Below are 16125 nucleotides of genomic sequence, written 5' to 3' on the forward strand. Positions count from 1 at the left end.
TAACAACCAAGCAAAACAGGAAACTCTTCTCAGAAATTAGCTGATCACGAGTTGACAATAATACATTTCAAAACCTGATCTCTGGTTCACTCCAACTGGAAATTGAAACTACAACAAATGCCCAGGTTTCTTTCCTAAAACTGTTAACTCCCGAAGAGGAGAGGTGGGCCGTTTGCCCCGCGGATCAGCAGCCGTGGAATTACTCGGGAGGGGGAAGGCAGCACATCAGGCCTATCCTTAGCTTAAGAAAGCATGCGGGCGTAGGTCGGGGGTCCTGACCCATCGCTAGGGCTCTGGGTCCGCTCTGCCACACACTCCACACACGCCAGATCGGAGACCACACCGGGATGACGGCTCCTGACCGCTGCCTGGCATGGAGAGGGGGGCCATGCCCAGCCACAGCGGGAGGGCGTCCCACGGCCAGCACACAGCTCTGGGTGTCTTCTCCAGCCTTCGGCTGGGGACCCTCACTAGGGCCGCTTCAGTACAAAACGACAGGCTCAGAAGAGGAAGCTGAAAGGGGCAGCTGTCACTGGGCTCTGCAAGGAACCCAGACAGGCGAGGCAAGATGTTAGTTCATTCATTCCTCCACGCCCCAGCGGCACAGGGAGCACGACCTCGGGGGGACACTAACGGGGGGTGGAGGACAGCCAGGCACGCAGGAGTCTGGACTGCATCCCCAGCTGGGAGCACGACCTGGGGGGGGGACACTAACGGGGGGTGGAGGACAGCCGGGCACGCAGGAGTCTGGACTGCATCCCCAGCTGGAGCCTCGGCGCTGTCTTCTCAGAACTGCATGACGCTGACCCCTCTGAACCTTCGTCCCTCGTCAGTGAAAGACGCAAATTAGCGCCGCTGCGAGAACCGAGCGGCCGACGGCCTGAGGTCAGTGCCAGGGCGCGGGCGATGCTGTTGACCACAGGTGACCGGCCCCAAGCTCAACGTCAAGGCTCCTGGCCCCGGTGTTAAGTGGAAAGTCCAACACGTACTGGGGCGGTCCGCAGAGAGGTTGGCTCGGCGGCGAAACCAGAGACGGCCGCCTGGAGGAGGTGCCATTTGAGTTTGACTTGAAAGGGTGAGGAACAGGGCGGCAGGTAGAGGGTAAAGCACAGGCCATCACGGCGTGCTCCGGTCACCGGCGGCAGCAACAGCGCTGTGGCCTGGAGGTGATGGCTCCCTCCACAGGACACAAATGTCCTTCAGGAGCGCAATCAAATCCTGTTCCTCCATGGGTCCACAGGAGCGACCCATTTCACAGAGGAGGAAGGCGAGGCCAGGCAAGGAGGGGGCCCCAGGCAGGGAGCGCAGGCCAGAGTCGGCAGGCCGGGATTCGAACCTCCCGCCAGCCAGGACGCCGGCGCTCAGTCGCAGGCGCGCGGCCGGCCCTACCCGTCGCCCTGGAAACGGCCCCGCGCGCGCGCGCACAGTCTCCCCTCGCTCACTCCTGAGAGCGCAGCATTCTCGTGACTTTTTTTAAATAAAACCCCGAGGCGGCGGGATACCACCAACGGCCGAACGTGCCGTCAAAGGACGCCGCTACGTCCGCTCTCCGCCCGGGACCGCGGATCCCTCCGCCGCCCGGCGGCCCGCGCGCTTCTTCTCGACTCCAAACTCGAAACGGGTTCCCGCGCGCCGCGCCGCACCCCACCCCCACCTCATCCCCACCCCAACCCCCAGCCCGGCTCACCTGCCGCCCGCGTCTCCATGGCAACGCCCCCACCGCGGAGGAAAAAAAAGCCTCGGGCCCTTCCGGGCCCCCTCCCGCGCCGACCGCGAAGGCGAGGCGCCCCGCTGATGCTTTCCTTTTTATTTTTATTTTTTTAAGAAAAGAGCCGGCGAGGTTATGGCGAATCTGCGGCATCCAACATGGCGGATGGAGTCTTCGCCCTCCTCTTCACGGGGCGCTGACGCCGGCGTAGCGGACGTCAGCCTCGGGTGACCCTCCCCCAGCGCCGAGAGCGTCTAGGCTGGGCGGCGTAGTGCGCATGCTCCAGCCCGGAGGCCGCGCTCTGCATCCCGCTCCGCTGGTTCCACCGCTCCACTTTTTGAGCCACTCCGGGAAAGCGCTAACGAGAGGCCTGGAATACGGATCGCAGGATTGGGAGTCTTCCCGTTTCGGCCGGGAGCCGGCAGATCTACCCGCCTGCGCATCCTTGGACTCCCCGGGCTAAACGTGCAAGAATTCTGGGTTCCTGTCCCAGTTCTGTTCTTTACTAACTAATCTGGGGCAGCGATTTAACTTTCTCTGGGCTCAGTTTACTGATTTGTCAGTCGCGGTGGTGACAGCCTGCCTCCCTCCATCTCGAGGGCTGCAGACTTTCCCCGAAGCGGGATGCTCTCCATCGAGTCTGGGTCGTTCAGCCAGAATTCAGCAGCCTGGAGCCACCTGGAGAAAGGGGACGCCTTCCGTCCTGACTGTCCTGCAGAAAGTCCCAGCTGCGCCTGAGCCCGCCTCTCCAACGCCGGAGCACAGCCTTCTGCAGGGAGCGTGTCTGCTTGAGATGGGGTGACCTTGTTAGTTTTCGTTGTGAAGGGGATCCTCTCTGCCACTTCCTTCAGATCTCAGCTCTACTAACATCTCCAAGGGGGCCCTCCCGCACCACCCCATCCAGAGTAACCCTGCTAAGTCCCTTTTCTGTTGTTACCTGCACAGTATCTGTTAGCACCTGACATGAATTTATCTCCCTCTCGTCTTGGTCACTCCTGTGGCCCCAGAAACTAGAAATGAGCCTGACAGTTATTTATCGAATAAATTAGTTTCGTGGACTTTGAAGGCTATCTTTTGTTTATAACAAATGATGGTGTTTTTCATTTATGGTGGTAATATAGTTTTTAAACACAACTGCTTGGGGCGCCTGGATGGCTTGGTGGATTAAAGCCTCTGCCTTCCGCTGGAGTCATGATCCCGGGGTCCTGGAACTGAGCCCCACATCGTGCTCTCTGCTGGGCGGGGAGCCTGCTTCCTCCTCTCTCTCTGCCTGCCTCTCAGCTTACTTGTGATCTCTCTCTCTGTCAAATAAATAAATAAAATCTTAAAAAAAATAAAAATAAATAAACACAACTGCTTTACTTTTTTTTTTTTCTAAAGATTTTATTTATTTATTTGACAGGCAGAGATCACAAGTAGGCAGAGAGGCAGGCAGAGAGAGAGGAGGAAGCAGACTCCCCGCCCAGCAGAGAGCACGATGCAATGCGGGGCTCTATCCCAGGACCCCGGGAACAGGACCGCAGCCGAAGGCAGAGGCTTTAACCCACCGAGCCACCCAGGCACCCCAACTGCTTTACATTTTTAAGAACTAGTCAGCTTTCAAGAAAAGGGTACATATCCAGAGATAAGGAGAAAAAACATAAAAGGGAACCTCAGGTGAGATGTTTGGGAAACACCGATTTGTTTTCACAGTTCCTCTGAAAAGCTTGTCTTTGCCTCTTTTAAGTCTCTTTTTTCTGGGACAATCTCCACCCTGTTGCTGGTCAACCTGAGGTAACCTCCTTGGGACAGCCTGGACTCATGCCTGAGTGTTCCCTTGGCTCTGGCTCTTAACTTACCTTGCCCCATTCCCCACATGATTGTGTTTATGTATTTGCACAGCCCTCTGCCCGAGCTAGACCAGAAACACAGATGCCACATGGGTCTTTGTTGTGCGCGGTAGTAGTACTGAATGAAACCATTCGTTCCCATTGTCACCTGTGTTTCCATAGTAAAACGCCCAAGAGCATTGCACTTCAGGATGGCATATTGAAATTCTCAGAAGCCTTGTGTCTTGCTCCTTGGTTCTGTTCTTGGGAGATAGAGTCATAAGACCCCAAATTTGGGCAGTCCACTAGATACATGTTCAGAGATACGGCCATAGTTTCATTTTATCAGCATGACAACTAGGAGGTTAAATTGGACAGATAAGATTATTGTTCTTTTCTAGATGAGAAAAGGAACAATCAGAGAGATTATGTGGCTTTTTGAGATCACACAGCAAGCCAGTGAAGACCCAGGTATGGAAAGGGTCTCTCCATGCCCAGTGTTCTTCCCATTTTACCCCATCACCATCAGAGTTTTGTCCACATGACCCACTGTGCCTCCCACAGAGCCAAGTCCAAGGTAATCATAGGGTTCCTGCAACGCACCCACAACATCCTACATTGCAAACAGATGGCTAGGTGGAGCCCATCACAGATTTCATTTGGAAATGAACCGTCCAGAAAGCTGCATTGATGCGCTTTTCCTTTTAGAACTATAAATATTTACAATAATCACTATTTTGCTGTGAATCGATTTCTATCAGGAAATTAGAGTTCTGGTTGCTGACAATATTGGTTTTGTGCTGGGTTGCTTTCTTGCAGCAGCAATAAATGTTAGCTATTGATTAGCAGATGGATTGTTCTTGGATGTTGTGATCAAAATGAATTTTGGAAATGAAGCGATTTAAAATTTGCCTCAGCATATTAACAAAGTTGAATTTAAAAAAAAAAAAGCAATTGTGGATTATGCGTGGTGGTCATGAGTTAGTTATTTGGACAGCTACAATTTTCTCTATTATTCCCATGGCATTTCTTCTTCCTCTATCCAAAGAAGGTTCACTGAACACTTACCATTACTGAAAACTGCCCTGGCCACAGGCATCTGAGGACAAGAGAGCATCCCTTTCAATGGGACCAGATTTGCAGATGGAGAAACAGAGTCCACTCCTGGCTCGTCCATCACCCTGCTGAATGATTTACACATTTTCAATCAGCGAACATCCTTATTCTTTTCATTTGCCTGTAATATCTCAAAATGCCTTCAACTAATGTACACTGGTAGAATTAAATATAATTTGCATCCTACTTCTACAGTGGTTCCCAGAGGAGACCAATCTTCCCAGCTGGCCCTTTGATGGCGGTCAGCCCCTCGAGGCTAGCACGTGACAGAATTTGTGTCGACAGCTTTATCAACATGAAATGGCTTCTAGTTATATAATAAACACTCTAATTGAATATATTTGTGTCAGTAATTTTATAATTGCCTCTCATAGCTGCATGATAAATACGCACTTAGACAAAAAAGAATATATACATGATTTTATAAGGCACTTTCTTGAAAGCAGGTTTTGATAAAGGATATTCACAGGTGACCTCAAAATAATGGGCCTGGAGGCACATGGCAATGATAAAATCAGAGGTGGGGATAATCACAGTCTGAGTGAAGTGCTAAAAACCTACAGAGGCACACCACAGAGAAAAATCCATTTAAAATTATATAAAAGAAAAGGGGATAGTAATATTAGAACGACATGAGTAGTCTCACTGTGAACAAAATTAGGATCTCAGGAGCAACATCTTTTCTGAGTTCTGTCTTTTCCTCGGCCCTCGCGTCTACCCTCAGCCCCCAAATATCGATCTCAATAATATTTTTCTTTAGCAGTAGCCAGGACCCCTTCAAAACAGCTGAGTCTGTGTTTGGGAGCAGGGAAAAACTGGAACAGCCCGAAACATCTTGCTCTTGCCGGAAAAGCAGGATACTGCAAAAGCGCTGGGCTGTTGCTGGAAGGCAGCAGTCAGCTGAGAACGGGGCCCCCTCCTCCCAGGCTATGATAGCTTGCACCACACCAACAATAGCTAGGTCTCCACTGTTGACCTCTAAACGGAGTCTACAAAAGGCATGAGTATTTCACCATAAAAGAGGAAAAGTTATTACATAATTACAAAGCATATTGTAATTCAGAGAAAGGGTAAAAATGGAATATTTTAGTAAGCAGGTACATTAGATGAACATGGGGATCTGTTCCTCCTTCAAGTTCTCTACATCTGTACAAGTTGAGAAGAGTGGGTAAGTTTACTCGGAGTAAGTCAACATTTTCCAGCAGGAGCAGAAACCGTACCCAAACCAGCAAGGGCTAGCCCAGACCCGCAGTCTCATAAATAACCAGGTAGAAAGAGGGTTCAGAAATGGTGTCGTAAGTGAATGGATCAGCCGAATGTCCTAGGAGGACCAGGACCGCTGACAGATCCAACAGCTTCCAGGCCCTGCCAATTACAATGGAATGCTAATGATGCGTCATGAAGTTCGTTGTCAACAGGCTGGACGGGAGGTATCTGTGATCCACTGTACATGGTGATTGAGCCTACAAGCACTTGCTTGTAAGTCGTGCTGACACGGCCGTTGAACCTGTGATGACACTGGGTGTACCAACCAGCAAGCGCCGGCTGCCAGCTGAATCACCTTGGAAGGTTCTGTGCTCCAGCTAAGAATCCAAGAGCCAATGACCCCAAAGCTGTGATTTCGGCGTCCCTGGGCAACGGGATCTTCTCTCACTTTTGGGTGTGATATTGCCGTCCTGGAAAAGTACAAAAATAAGTTTTATAGCGAGAACGAAGAAATGGATCAAATCAATAGTTATGACTTTTACAAATAGGCTCTGGGTGCAGTAAAAAGTTTGGGGGTTTGGGTGTTGGAAGCATTCAAGAGATGCTACATTCGACGCATCGTTCTATCGAAACAGGGTGGTTTGACTATGTGTATAAATGGTGAAGGATTCGTGAGGTTTTAAGTTTTTATCAGTGGTGTTTGAATAGTTTACCAAAAAAGTTAATGGATTTGTAAGTGCCATAAACATTCTTGAAACCAACTGCAAGCAGGAGTAACTGGGCCGTGTGAGAGAAGGGGCGCGCGTGGCCTCGGATCCCAGCAACAAGAAGGAAAAACAAAAGCCTTGCCAGAGCTTAGTGGAGTGCCAGGCTCATCACTGGGGCCCAGTAAACAGTTATGCGGGGAAGGGAGGGGGTGGAGAAAGGGGTGAACCCAGGAGGTGAGGAAAAGGAACAATGCATAACGACATCACAATTTTACGGCTGTTGCATGGACAGCACTGTTATAATAGGAAAAAAAAAGAGAGAGAGATTTTGAAAAAGCACAGGCATCTGGGCATCTGTGATGAGAGGGCTGATTCATCCAAGCATGATTAGAAGAATAAGGCTGAAATATAAGCACTGATAAGGAGTGTACTCTAAGCTACACCACTGAGGGAAAAGCAGAGTTCAGGACATGTGTGGAGCTTGCTACCGTTTGGGAAACACTTTTTATAGGCTATGCGTGAACACGATTATACATGCAGAGGGAGTCTGCAAGACAGAAAGGGAGCCGGAGGCCGCGGACAGCTCTGTGAGGATGTCTGAGCCGAGGGATCTGGGCTCACAGGAGCTAGAGTTCCCACTGAACGTTCCTCGGAAACAGTTGAATGTTCCTTCATGGGCACAGAATGCCTTTCCAGAGAAGAAAAGAAGGGAGGGAGGTCCTAGTTCTATGACACAGAAGCTCTGGGGCTTTGGACAAGTTGCATATGTGCGCTTGTGGGGGGAACTGTGACAGAGGAACGGGGCAGCAGCTCAGAAGCTCTGTGGACACCATGGTGGCTGTGCTGGGTCACATCTCTTTGATCCACCTGGGGCAAAGACACGCAGCCAGGAGAGGGCAGGAGAGCGCACAGAGTGTCTGGAGATCTGCGTGGTGCGGCGGTGGAGGAACGGGGAGGAACAAGATGGCTGTCCAGGCCCACGTCAACAGCGAGGATGACAGAGCGTTACTATTGTTTGGAAACTTCTCATAACTGACTCATGAAAAAGCCCCTGGAGGAGTTCGCGATAGACAACCATCACTTTCAGCGGCAAATGTGCAGAAATCTGCCCAGGGCAGCTGGCAGGAGGCACGGGGTCTGGTCTCAGGGGCAGAGGAGAGGAGGAACCTGTAGAAAGGAGCAGCTGAGGCTGAGCTGAGGAACCCTGGAACCACACAATATGCTGGGTTCTAGTCGTTCTCATAAAGGCCAGCAGAAAGGAAAGGTGCCCGCAGGGAGTCATACAACAGCGGCCCCCATGAGCCACACCCCCTGACACCCCATGCATGTGTAACCCTCTCCTACGCTGACTTCGGCATTGACCTTGCGAGTTGCTTTGACCAAGGGGACACATGCAGAGGCCTGATCAGCACTTTCACACTGGGTCCTGCCCTCTTGGGGTGCTCCCCTTGGAAGCCGGCCACCATGCTGTAGGGAAGCTCAAGCTCGAATACCCAACAATGAGGACACAGAGCGAGGGAATCCAATGGACAAGAGACTCTCCTGGTCATTCAGCTTCCAGCCGGTCTCTAGCCAATGCAGCCATGAGGGACATTGGCTACCCCATGGAGCACCAGAGAACCACCAGCCAGGCCTACTCAACCCAGGAAATCGTGAGAAATTGGAGGGTTTCGTGGGGCAGCAATAGGGAACAGACGTGAGATCACACAACTTTGCTTTGCAAGAAGCTTGAACTTCAGCTCCAAGGGTTTGAGGTCTCCTGCCTCAGTCTGGGGAAGGTAGAGTCTTTAAAGCTTGCTCCCCAGAAGCAAAAGGGGAATGAGAGAAACAGGTCTCTGGGTGGATTTGAAGCTGTTTCAACCAAAGGAGATTTATTGGAGGAGAAAGAAGAAACTTGGCTCAGGCCTTCACGGTGATTGGAATTTGGATCAAAGCAGACAGGTCCGCCGGTGGCTCTGAAAGCAGCATCAGGAGCAGACCGCAGCGAGAAGGACAGGCCGGGCAGAGGCTGACCACAGAGGGGAGTCACGTAGGGAACAGCGGAGGTGGTGGGAAGCTGGCAATCCCAAAGAAGCCCAGAGTCAAATGTTCCATGCCGCTCTTAGTTCCGCTGCTCTGCGCAGCTCTCAGACCACATCCATTTGAGGCTGTTAACCTTCAAAGTAAAACATTTTACCAGCAAACATGGGAGTATTCAAGATTAGCAAGGAACTGCATTTCAGGAGGAGCAAGCTAGGGCAAAAGGAGAGGCAAAACCCACAAGCAAAGGAGAGGAATGCTACCATATGGAGAAGGAGGAGGTCGGAAGCGGTTGTGTTGAAGGAAAGGCCATTGGAGAAAGGCAGCAGGGGTTCGATGAGGGGTTCCCAAGGCCACACTGCAGGGGTGGCCCACTTCCGTGGGAGACAATGACACGTCTTTGCCCTTGGGCCTGTGATTGACGCTCCTTCCTGTAACTGACGTTGAACGCTCCAGGCTCCCTGCCCCCGCCCCCCACATCGTCTTGGGTGGGCCTTCTCTATTAACTTTCACAAGGCCCAGAAAATACGATCACCAGGCAGAACAGCTATGGAGGTAACTCTTCTTGCTGTCAAAACAAGGGGAAATGAAACCAAATAAATGATTGTGACTACATGGGCCCAGTATTCTAGAGTTTTCCACACCCTCCATGTTCATCCTCTCACACAGCTGCCATCCCACAGGGCAGGGGGACAACAGTGAGCAGCCAGATTAAGGACTTACCCAATGTCACCTCAGGATTGGGCCTTTCGGAGTGGCCCCCTCTATCACCCGCTTCTGCTTCTGAAGACTTGTCCAGGGAATAAGGGCCCCATAAGGTACGTGGAGTGAGGCCATCTTTCATGTGAGTCTCCAAGTAGTGTAGAGAGAGGCAGGCGGGGTGGGTGGGACAAGCAGCCCTGGGGTGTGTGCTTAGCCAGAAGAGTGTGTGAGCAGCGGTGGGGGACAAAGCCTAATCAGGACAAGGTCATGGCCCGAGCTGCCTGGCCCAGATCTGTGCTGTGAGATGCCACATTCCACTCACTCTGCTGGCCTTTGATCGACCACAGGGCATTCCACATGTCCCCTTGGTTTCCCCGAGCACCCACTGGGCCTGCCGCTGAGCGTCAGGGCCCCACTGGAAGTGGCTGGCTGCTTTTCTAGTGATGACAGACTCAAGGTCACGGGCCAACACGGTGCCTGCCAGCCTTCTGCCTCACCTCAGTCACTGATCCTGGAGAGAGAGGAGGCAGAAGCCTCCCATTTTAGTAAAATTCTCCAAAATTCTCATATGTACTTTTTCAGCCCAAACCCAAAGCTCACAGCCTGGAAGTTCTAGTCCCCTCGGTGTTTGCCACACCAGGAATGGGCTTCATGTTGAGCCAGACACACTTAGCCTCACCTAACCTGTCACCATTTCTTAAAGATGCTGGGCCTTTTTACAACTCGCAGCCATTGTAGATGTCTAGAATATTTATTTCCTCCACATTTCTCCACCTGTCGGACTCCCTTACATCCTTCAAAACCCTAACCAAATGTCCCCTCCTCTGTGAAGCTGTCCTTGCTCCCCAGGCAGAGTCAGTGACTCTCACAGTCCTTTTCCATGACTCCTATGTGCTGCGCTGTACCCGGGAATGCACCTGTCTTCCCCGTTGAACGGCGAAGCAGCAGGACCTGACTCATCTCTGTCCACCTGCACCCCCAGGAGATGATCCAAGCCCACGGGGCTAATTCAGTTGGTAGCAAACTGACAATTTAGCATACGGAGGTTTGCTGAGTAACACGTGGGAGGAATTCATTAAGGAAAAAAGGTCAGGTCATTCATTCATTCCTAAAGCATTGACGGGGTGCATACCAAGTGCCACAATTGTTCTCTACAGACCACAAATGTGGCCACAGCATCGGTCCTCCGGAATTTCATAACCCAGTAGAGGGAATGCTGTGTTAGAAGAGGAGCGTCATAGGTACACCGTGCAGAGAGAGAAGGGCTTGGGACTGACTAATAACAAGGAGGACACAGCCCAGCCTGGAGGGTCAAAGAAGACCCCTAGAAGGCATAACTCAAGGGGAGTTGGGGCATTCAGTAGGAAGACTGCTCCTGGCAGAAGGAACAGCCAGCTGGGACCAAAGTGCAGGGGGGAAGAAACAGTAAGCTGGACCCAGGGTGCCTGGTGGTGCTGGGAGGCAAGAAGAGAAGGAAGCAGAGGTTACCCTATGACATTCAGAGGTAACTCTGCTTGGCCACTATCACTCAGGTGGCTGTTTTGAGTTGTCCCTCCATAGCCCCAAGCAATGGTGAGAGATGACTCAGGCACACCTGGCCATCGCCCTTGTGACCAGCAGTTTACATTGCGGAGACAGGTGCCTGAAGCCTGAGCTGGAGCCCAGCTGGCCCAAAAGGCAAACAGAAGCGCATGATGTCACCTCATTCCCCTGAATGACCGACACAAGCTGAGAGCTGCCTGTCACCTTACAGATGAGAAAGCCTCCAGGGAGGGGACTGGTTTAAGATGGCACGGTGACAGAAGCAGGAATCGGGCACCTGAGACATGGAGCTGCAAAGACACGCTCCCTAACCTTAAGGGGCTTACGACTTTCTATGGGCTCAATTGTGTCTCCCCAAAATTCATATGTTGCCGCCCTAACCTTCAGGTACCTCTGGGTGTGACTGTATTTGGAGACTTTTAGGAGCTAATTAAGGTAAAGTGATGTCATGTGGGTGGGTTTTAACCCAATATGACTGTGTCTTTGAAAGGAGACCAAGACCCAGACCCCCAGAGAGGGGAGGCCAGGTGAAGCTACAGGGAGGAGAGAGAAGATGCCATCTTCGAGGGACGGAGAGCAGCCCCAGAAGGAAATCAACCTCGCCCACACCTTGATCTCGGACCTCCGTCTCCAGGGCTGAGAAGAAATGTGTTCCTGCCGTTCAGGGCGCCCAGTCTGTAGTACTGTGTTATGGTGGCCCCAGCAGACTGGAACACCTCCCTGAGAAGCCAGGCATGAACCCTGCTCGTTAGCTCCTAGAGTAATAGGGATTCTGACCGAGCTAAACAGGGTTCTACAGGCATGAATACAGATGCCCGCCTCCCCCGGCCCTACAGAGCCCCTTCGCTGTACTGGGGGTGCTGTGCGTCCCGGGAGCCTCTGGGATGGTCACCTCCCCGACCTCACGCGCAAGGAACAGCTCAACAAATGCGTATTTCAACCTGGAATGGTGGATGGATGACCAAAACTCCTCATCGGAGCACATGTACAGAGTTCCTGCGGTAACTGGCTTAGAGAGGGATGCCGGCAGAAAACCGGGAACCTTGAAAGAAAAGTGGCCGTGAGCATCTGCAGTATTGCCAACGGTTACTGAAACAAAGTCTGACAGGAGAGAGGTGGCCGGTTAGCTTTTCCAACATGTGGGTCAGGCCAGCCAAGAAGATGCGCTGCGGGGCTGCTTCCCCAATGCATTTACAACCTGACTTTGTTCACTTCTGCTCTTGAGGGTCAGGGGGTCACGTCGGCTCAGCATCCCTTCGTGTAGAATCTTACGCCACTTTCCACGAATAGGCTCAGGCTGCATCTTTGTAGGTGCTCCCGAGGGAGGACAAGGGAGGAAACCTTTGGGCTGTGCTCCCATTCAGCATCTTTGACTCCCCTCCCCGCCCAGCCCCCACCCCCCACCCCCAACCCGCTAGGAGAGAGGGAAGCGGCTTTCCCGATTCTGGGCATGCACCTCGCCAGGCAGGGGAGATGCGGTGAGCTCCAAGCCTCTCACGGCATGGCAGAAGGCAGGACCACAGAAGAGGGGTACACAAGCTGCCCTCTGTCAGTAGGTACAGCGCGGGGGCTGGCCAGTCGGACAGAATGCCCCTGCTGTGCCAGGACTCAAGGGATGGAGTCCCAGGGGATCTTGGGGGGCTGGGCTGAGAGGGGTGTGGAGCCTCAGCACAGAGCTCCAGGGGACCGTTAGCTCCTGAAGCACTAAGTACGGAAATGCATCGTGCCTTTAAGAACCACTGTGACCACCTGTGTGCCGGGCTGGAAGGGCAGCCCTGCTGGTAGGTTGAGCACCTCAGTCCCCGTTCAGTGGTTCAGTTCGTCTGGGACCTTCCTGGTTTTCGCCTGGCCCAGCCTGAGCCCCAGGAACCTCCTCCGTCCTGGCCTGTGTGCTCCTGTGAGTTACCTGGGAACCCTCGACGGAAAGCTGTCTCTGCCAAGGGCTGGCGCTGGTTCCTTCCCCTGCTGAGAGCGCTCCACAGGGAGAGGGTCAGAGCAGAGTCAGATCGGCAGGGCCCTGAGGGGGTTCACCCCTGAGCCATCCCAGCCCACCCCGTGAACACCCTCCTCCTTTAGCTGGCTGAAGTCTGCACGGTTCCAGTACCCTCGGGGATCCTGGGCAACAGCACCTGCTCCCCTCTCCACCAGCACTGTCCTCAAAGGCGTTCCCCAGGTCTTTCCAGGCAGCACCATGTTCCCCTGCTTGCAGAAACTGTCACCTGTCTGTCCCCTGCTGCTGCTTAGCTACTTCTTTCTCACCCTTCTGGCTCCCTGCTAGGAGGCCCCCTTCTCAGAGATGCCTGCCCAACGAGGCAGGGGAGTCGAGGTGTCCTCCCTGAGTGTTTCCGGGCCACACACTGTTATTACATGCGTAATGACTTTCTCCCCCAGAACGGGAAGTTCCCCAAGGGCGCAAGCTCAAGGGCCTGGCAAAGGGCGGATGTTCTACAAATAAAAGAAGGACAAGACTAGGCAAGCGACCAAGAGGACGATGCTAGTAGGACAGAGCCCTTTCTGATATGATTAGGTGACGAATGGCTGTCACCTCAGCCTTTGCCTCTGTTCTCTGTGTAGCGGAAAGCCCTGCCTTCAGCTCTCCACCGCAAGCCTGGGCACGTGGGGAAAGGACTAGAGACTAAGCGCTCGGTAATTACCATATGGCTGTTAATTGTCTATTAATTCACTCCACACTCCTTCCCTTTGGGACCTGGGGCACGCCAGGCACTGTGGAGGACCAGGGGCACCATGATGTGTGAGACAGACGAGAGTCCTTCTCTCCTGGTGCTTGGAGTGGAGAGTGGATCCCACTAAACAAGCAGGAGATCATTTCAGTTAGGGAGCGACATAAAGAAAATAAAATAAGCGGTAATGTTTTCAAATGTGTATATGTTTAGAAAGGGGGGATGACTGAGTCATTCAGTGTGAATGGTCAGGAAAGATTTCCCCAAGGAGGGGACAGTTGACCTGACACCTGAATGATGAGAAGGAGCCAACCTGGTGGATACCCGAGGGAAAAGTGATCCAGGTGGAGGGAATAGCCAGTGCAAAGGTCCTGAGGTCAGAAGAAAGCTGATGTGTTTAAGCAGCAGAAAGAAAGGCAATAGGGCAGTTTTTTTCTGAGGAAGAGGAAAGGGCCCTGTTGTTTCTCTGTTCCCTGTCTCCTCCCACTGGCTTCCTCTTCCTCTCTGATCACCACAAGACCCTTCCTCCCCTCTTCTGAGTGATGTCTTCCTTTGGGTTTCCTAGACTCTGAGATTTGAAGCCAAATGAAAATGAAAACATACTGCCAACAAAAATGCTTTTAAAAGTGACACTCATTTTAGAATTTCTAAAAACACAGGTCAAGCTAGTCCCATGACTTCCAAATGAATGGGATTTTTTGAGAAGCACGACCAGAAACTGAAGCTATCTATGTCAGGGGTTTAGCAATCTTTTGCAAAGGGCCAGATAGTTATTATTCTGGGCTTTGCAGGCCGTGGGGTATGTGCCACAGCCACAGGCGGTATCTAAAAGAATGAGCAGGACCACATTCCAGAAAAATTTTATTCACAAGAACAGGCAACAGGGGGATTTGGCTCCTGACCCCTGATCTACTTCATGATGATAAATATCATTAATCAAAACACATTGCTCTTTTAGCTCTAACTGTGGGCCAGACAATCAGGATACTTCCTGGGTGCTCCTGTCTCCTGGTATGAAGCAGACATGCTGTACCAGGTACAATGAGGAATGAACCTGGAGCATCTGACATGTACCCCACCTGTGTCTACAATTAGTGGTACAATGCTATAAAATCTGAAATTCCAGTATTAAAATGTTTTTTACTTACGAAATATTCTCCAAAGTCCAAGCCTAAGCCAGTTTGGCCTTGCGCAACTTCCTGGTTCTCTTCGGTGGATCTGGGCAGACTTCCAAACTGTAGGTAGGAAGGCGAAGTTCTGCCCGGTGGCGTGTCCCATGAAAGCAAGTCTCAAATGAAATTGTGCAAAGCATTTATAAGCACGGTGCAAACATTTATAAGCAAGCAGACACAGAAGCAGGCAGGCAAACTCTTCCTGAAAGTCTGTGAGGTCCCACTCTCTGTTCCTTAGACTCTCTGCAATGGCCACGTGAAGCAGACATGAATAAAGGAACAGCAAGGTTTAGCCAACCCTCTCCGTGGACCAGAAGCAAAACCCCCTGCCCTAAGGTGGAAGGGATTCTCATTCAGGGTAGGACCATGGAGAGGGTGTGGATGCTGGGCTCACTGGGCTTCTGTTCCCTATCCGTGCCCCGCATGTACGACTGCACAGGACACCTACCCAAACCGAGATCCAGAATCACTCACACCAGTGACAAAGGAGCCAATGATCAATGAAATTCAGGTTTTCTGTAGCAGCACTCCTGACATTGTCATTCTGAAGCAAGTCCTTCCAACCTGATAGCTCTAGTCTATCTTAAGATCTACTTGCACACACACCTATTATAGAGTTTCAGTAAATTATACACGTCACATACTTCTCTTTTATTGAATTAGTGTTTCTTAAAAATTCATCCCATTTTTCCAGTTACTGATATTGAATTTTATTAAATGGGAGGTAAAATAAAATATATGACTTTTCAATTTTGAAATTGTGGAATCCATGAATTTTTTATAGGTGAATAGTCATATTTAAAAGTTTAAGATAATCCTTAAACATTCTTCATAGGAGAATTGTACTACAAGAAAAGAAAACACATCTCTCCATGTAAGAGCTCCGTTTTAGCTAATACCTTTGTAAGGAACGATGACCTATAATTTACAGACAGTTATAAACATGAATGCAAGAGGTGAACTGACCTCAAGCAGTCTTTCTATCTCAGCAAAATCAGGACATGAGCTTAACAAGAATGTAGGGCATATGAAAAATGAGAAACAGAAGAGAGACAGTTTGCCGTGTTTCTAAGCTTATTTGCACAAAAACGCAATGCACATTGAACAGTTTGGGGGGATCGGATCCCATACCCCACAGGGAACAGATGACAGATTTTTACCAAGTGAAATGGTCGGGACAATACACCGATTTATGAAACTGGATATGTGCATTGCACTCTGGAAGAGATACCAAAGGACAACTGACCCACTTAGTCTTTGCTGCACACAAACAGCCCAATACTCCGTGACCTCAAGTAACAGCCATTTGTTAGGAGAGCCTGATGCCAGGGGCAGCTGGGGGAGAGGGGGGACTGGAGGGGACACTCTGCTCCTGCAAGGGCAGGGTGGCTGGGGACTCTGTTCTGGGCTGAGCCGGGCTGCGACACTTGAGGCGGGGCAGCTCTGCTCCACGGGGCTTTCATC

General features: G+C 51.4%; 1 protein-coding gene and 1 long non-coding RNA gene across 2 annotated transcripts in view; one reads left to right on the forward strand and one right to left on the reverse strand.

The window, feature by feature from the left end:
- ZFAT (zinc finger and AT-hook domain containing) overlaps positions 1–1830 on the reverse strand; it is a 188897-nt gene extending 187067 nt beyond the window's left edge. Inside the window, exon 1 of the mRNA XM_059395207.1 lies at positions 1688–1830. Coding sequence (XP_059251190.1) covers positions 1688–1706 — 19 coding nt within the window. The 5' untranslated portion in view covers positions 1707–1830. The remainder of the gene's footprint in view (positions 1–1687) is intronic.
- LOC132014318 (uncharacterized) lies at positions 629–2766 on the forward strand. Its single transcript, XR_009403284.1, has 2 exons — positions 629–885; positions 1826–2766. It is a non-coding gene; the product is annotated as an uncharacterized LOC132014318 (long non-coding RNA).
- The last annotated feature ends 13359 nt before the right edge of the window (positions 2767–16125 follow it).

Source organism: Mustela nigripes, chromosome 3 (assembly GCF_022355385.1).
Source record: "Mustela nigripes isolate SB6536 chromosome 3, MUSNIG.SB6536, whole genome shotgun sequence".
Lineage (NCBI taxonomy): Eukaryota > Metazoa > Chordata > Mammalia > Carnivora > Mustelidae > Mustela > Mustela nigripes.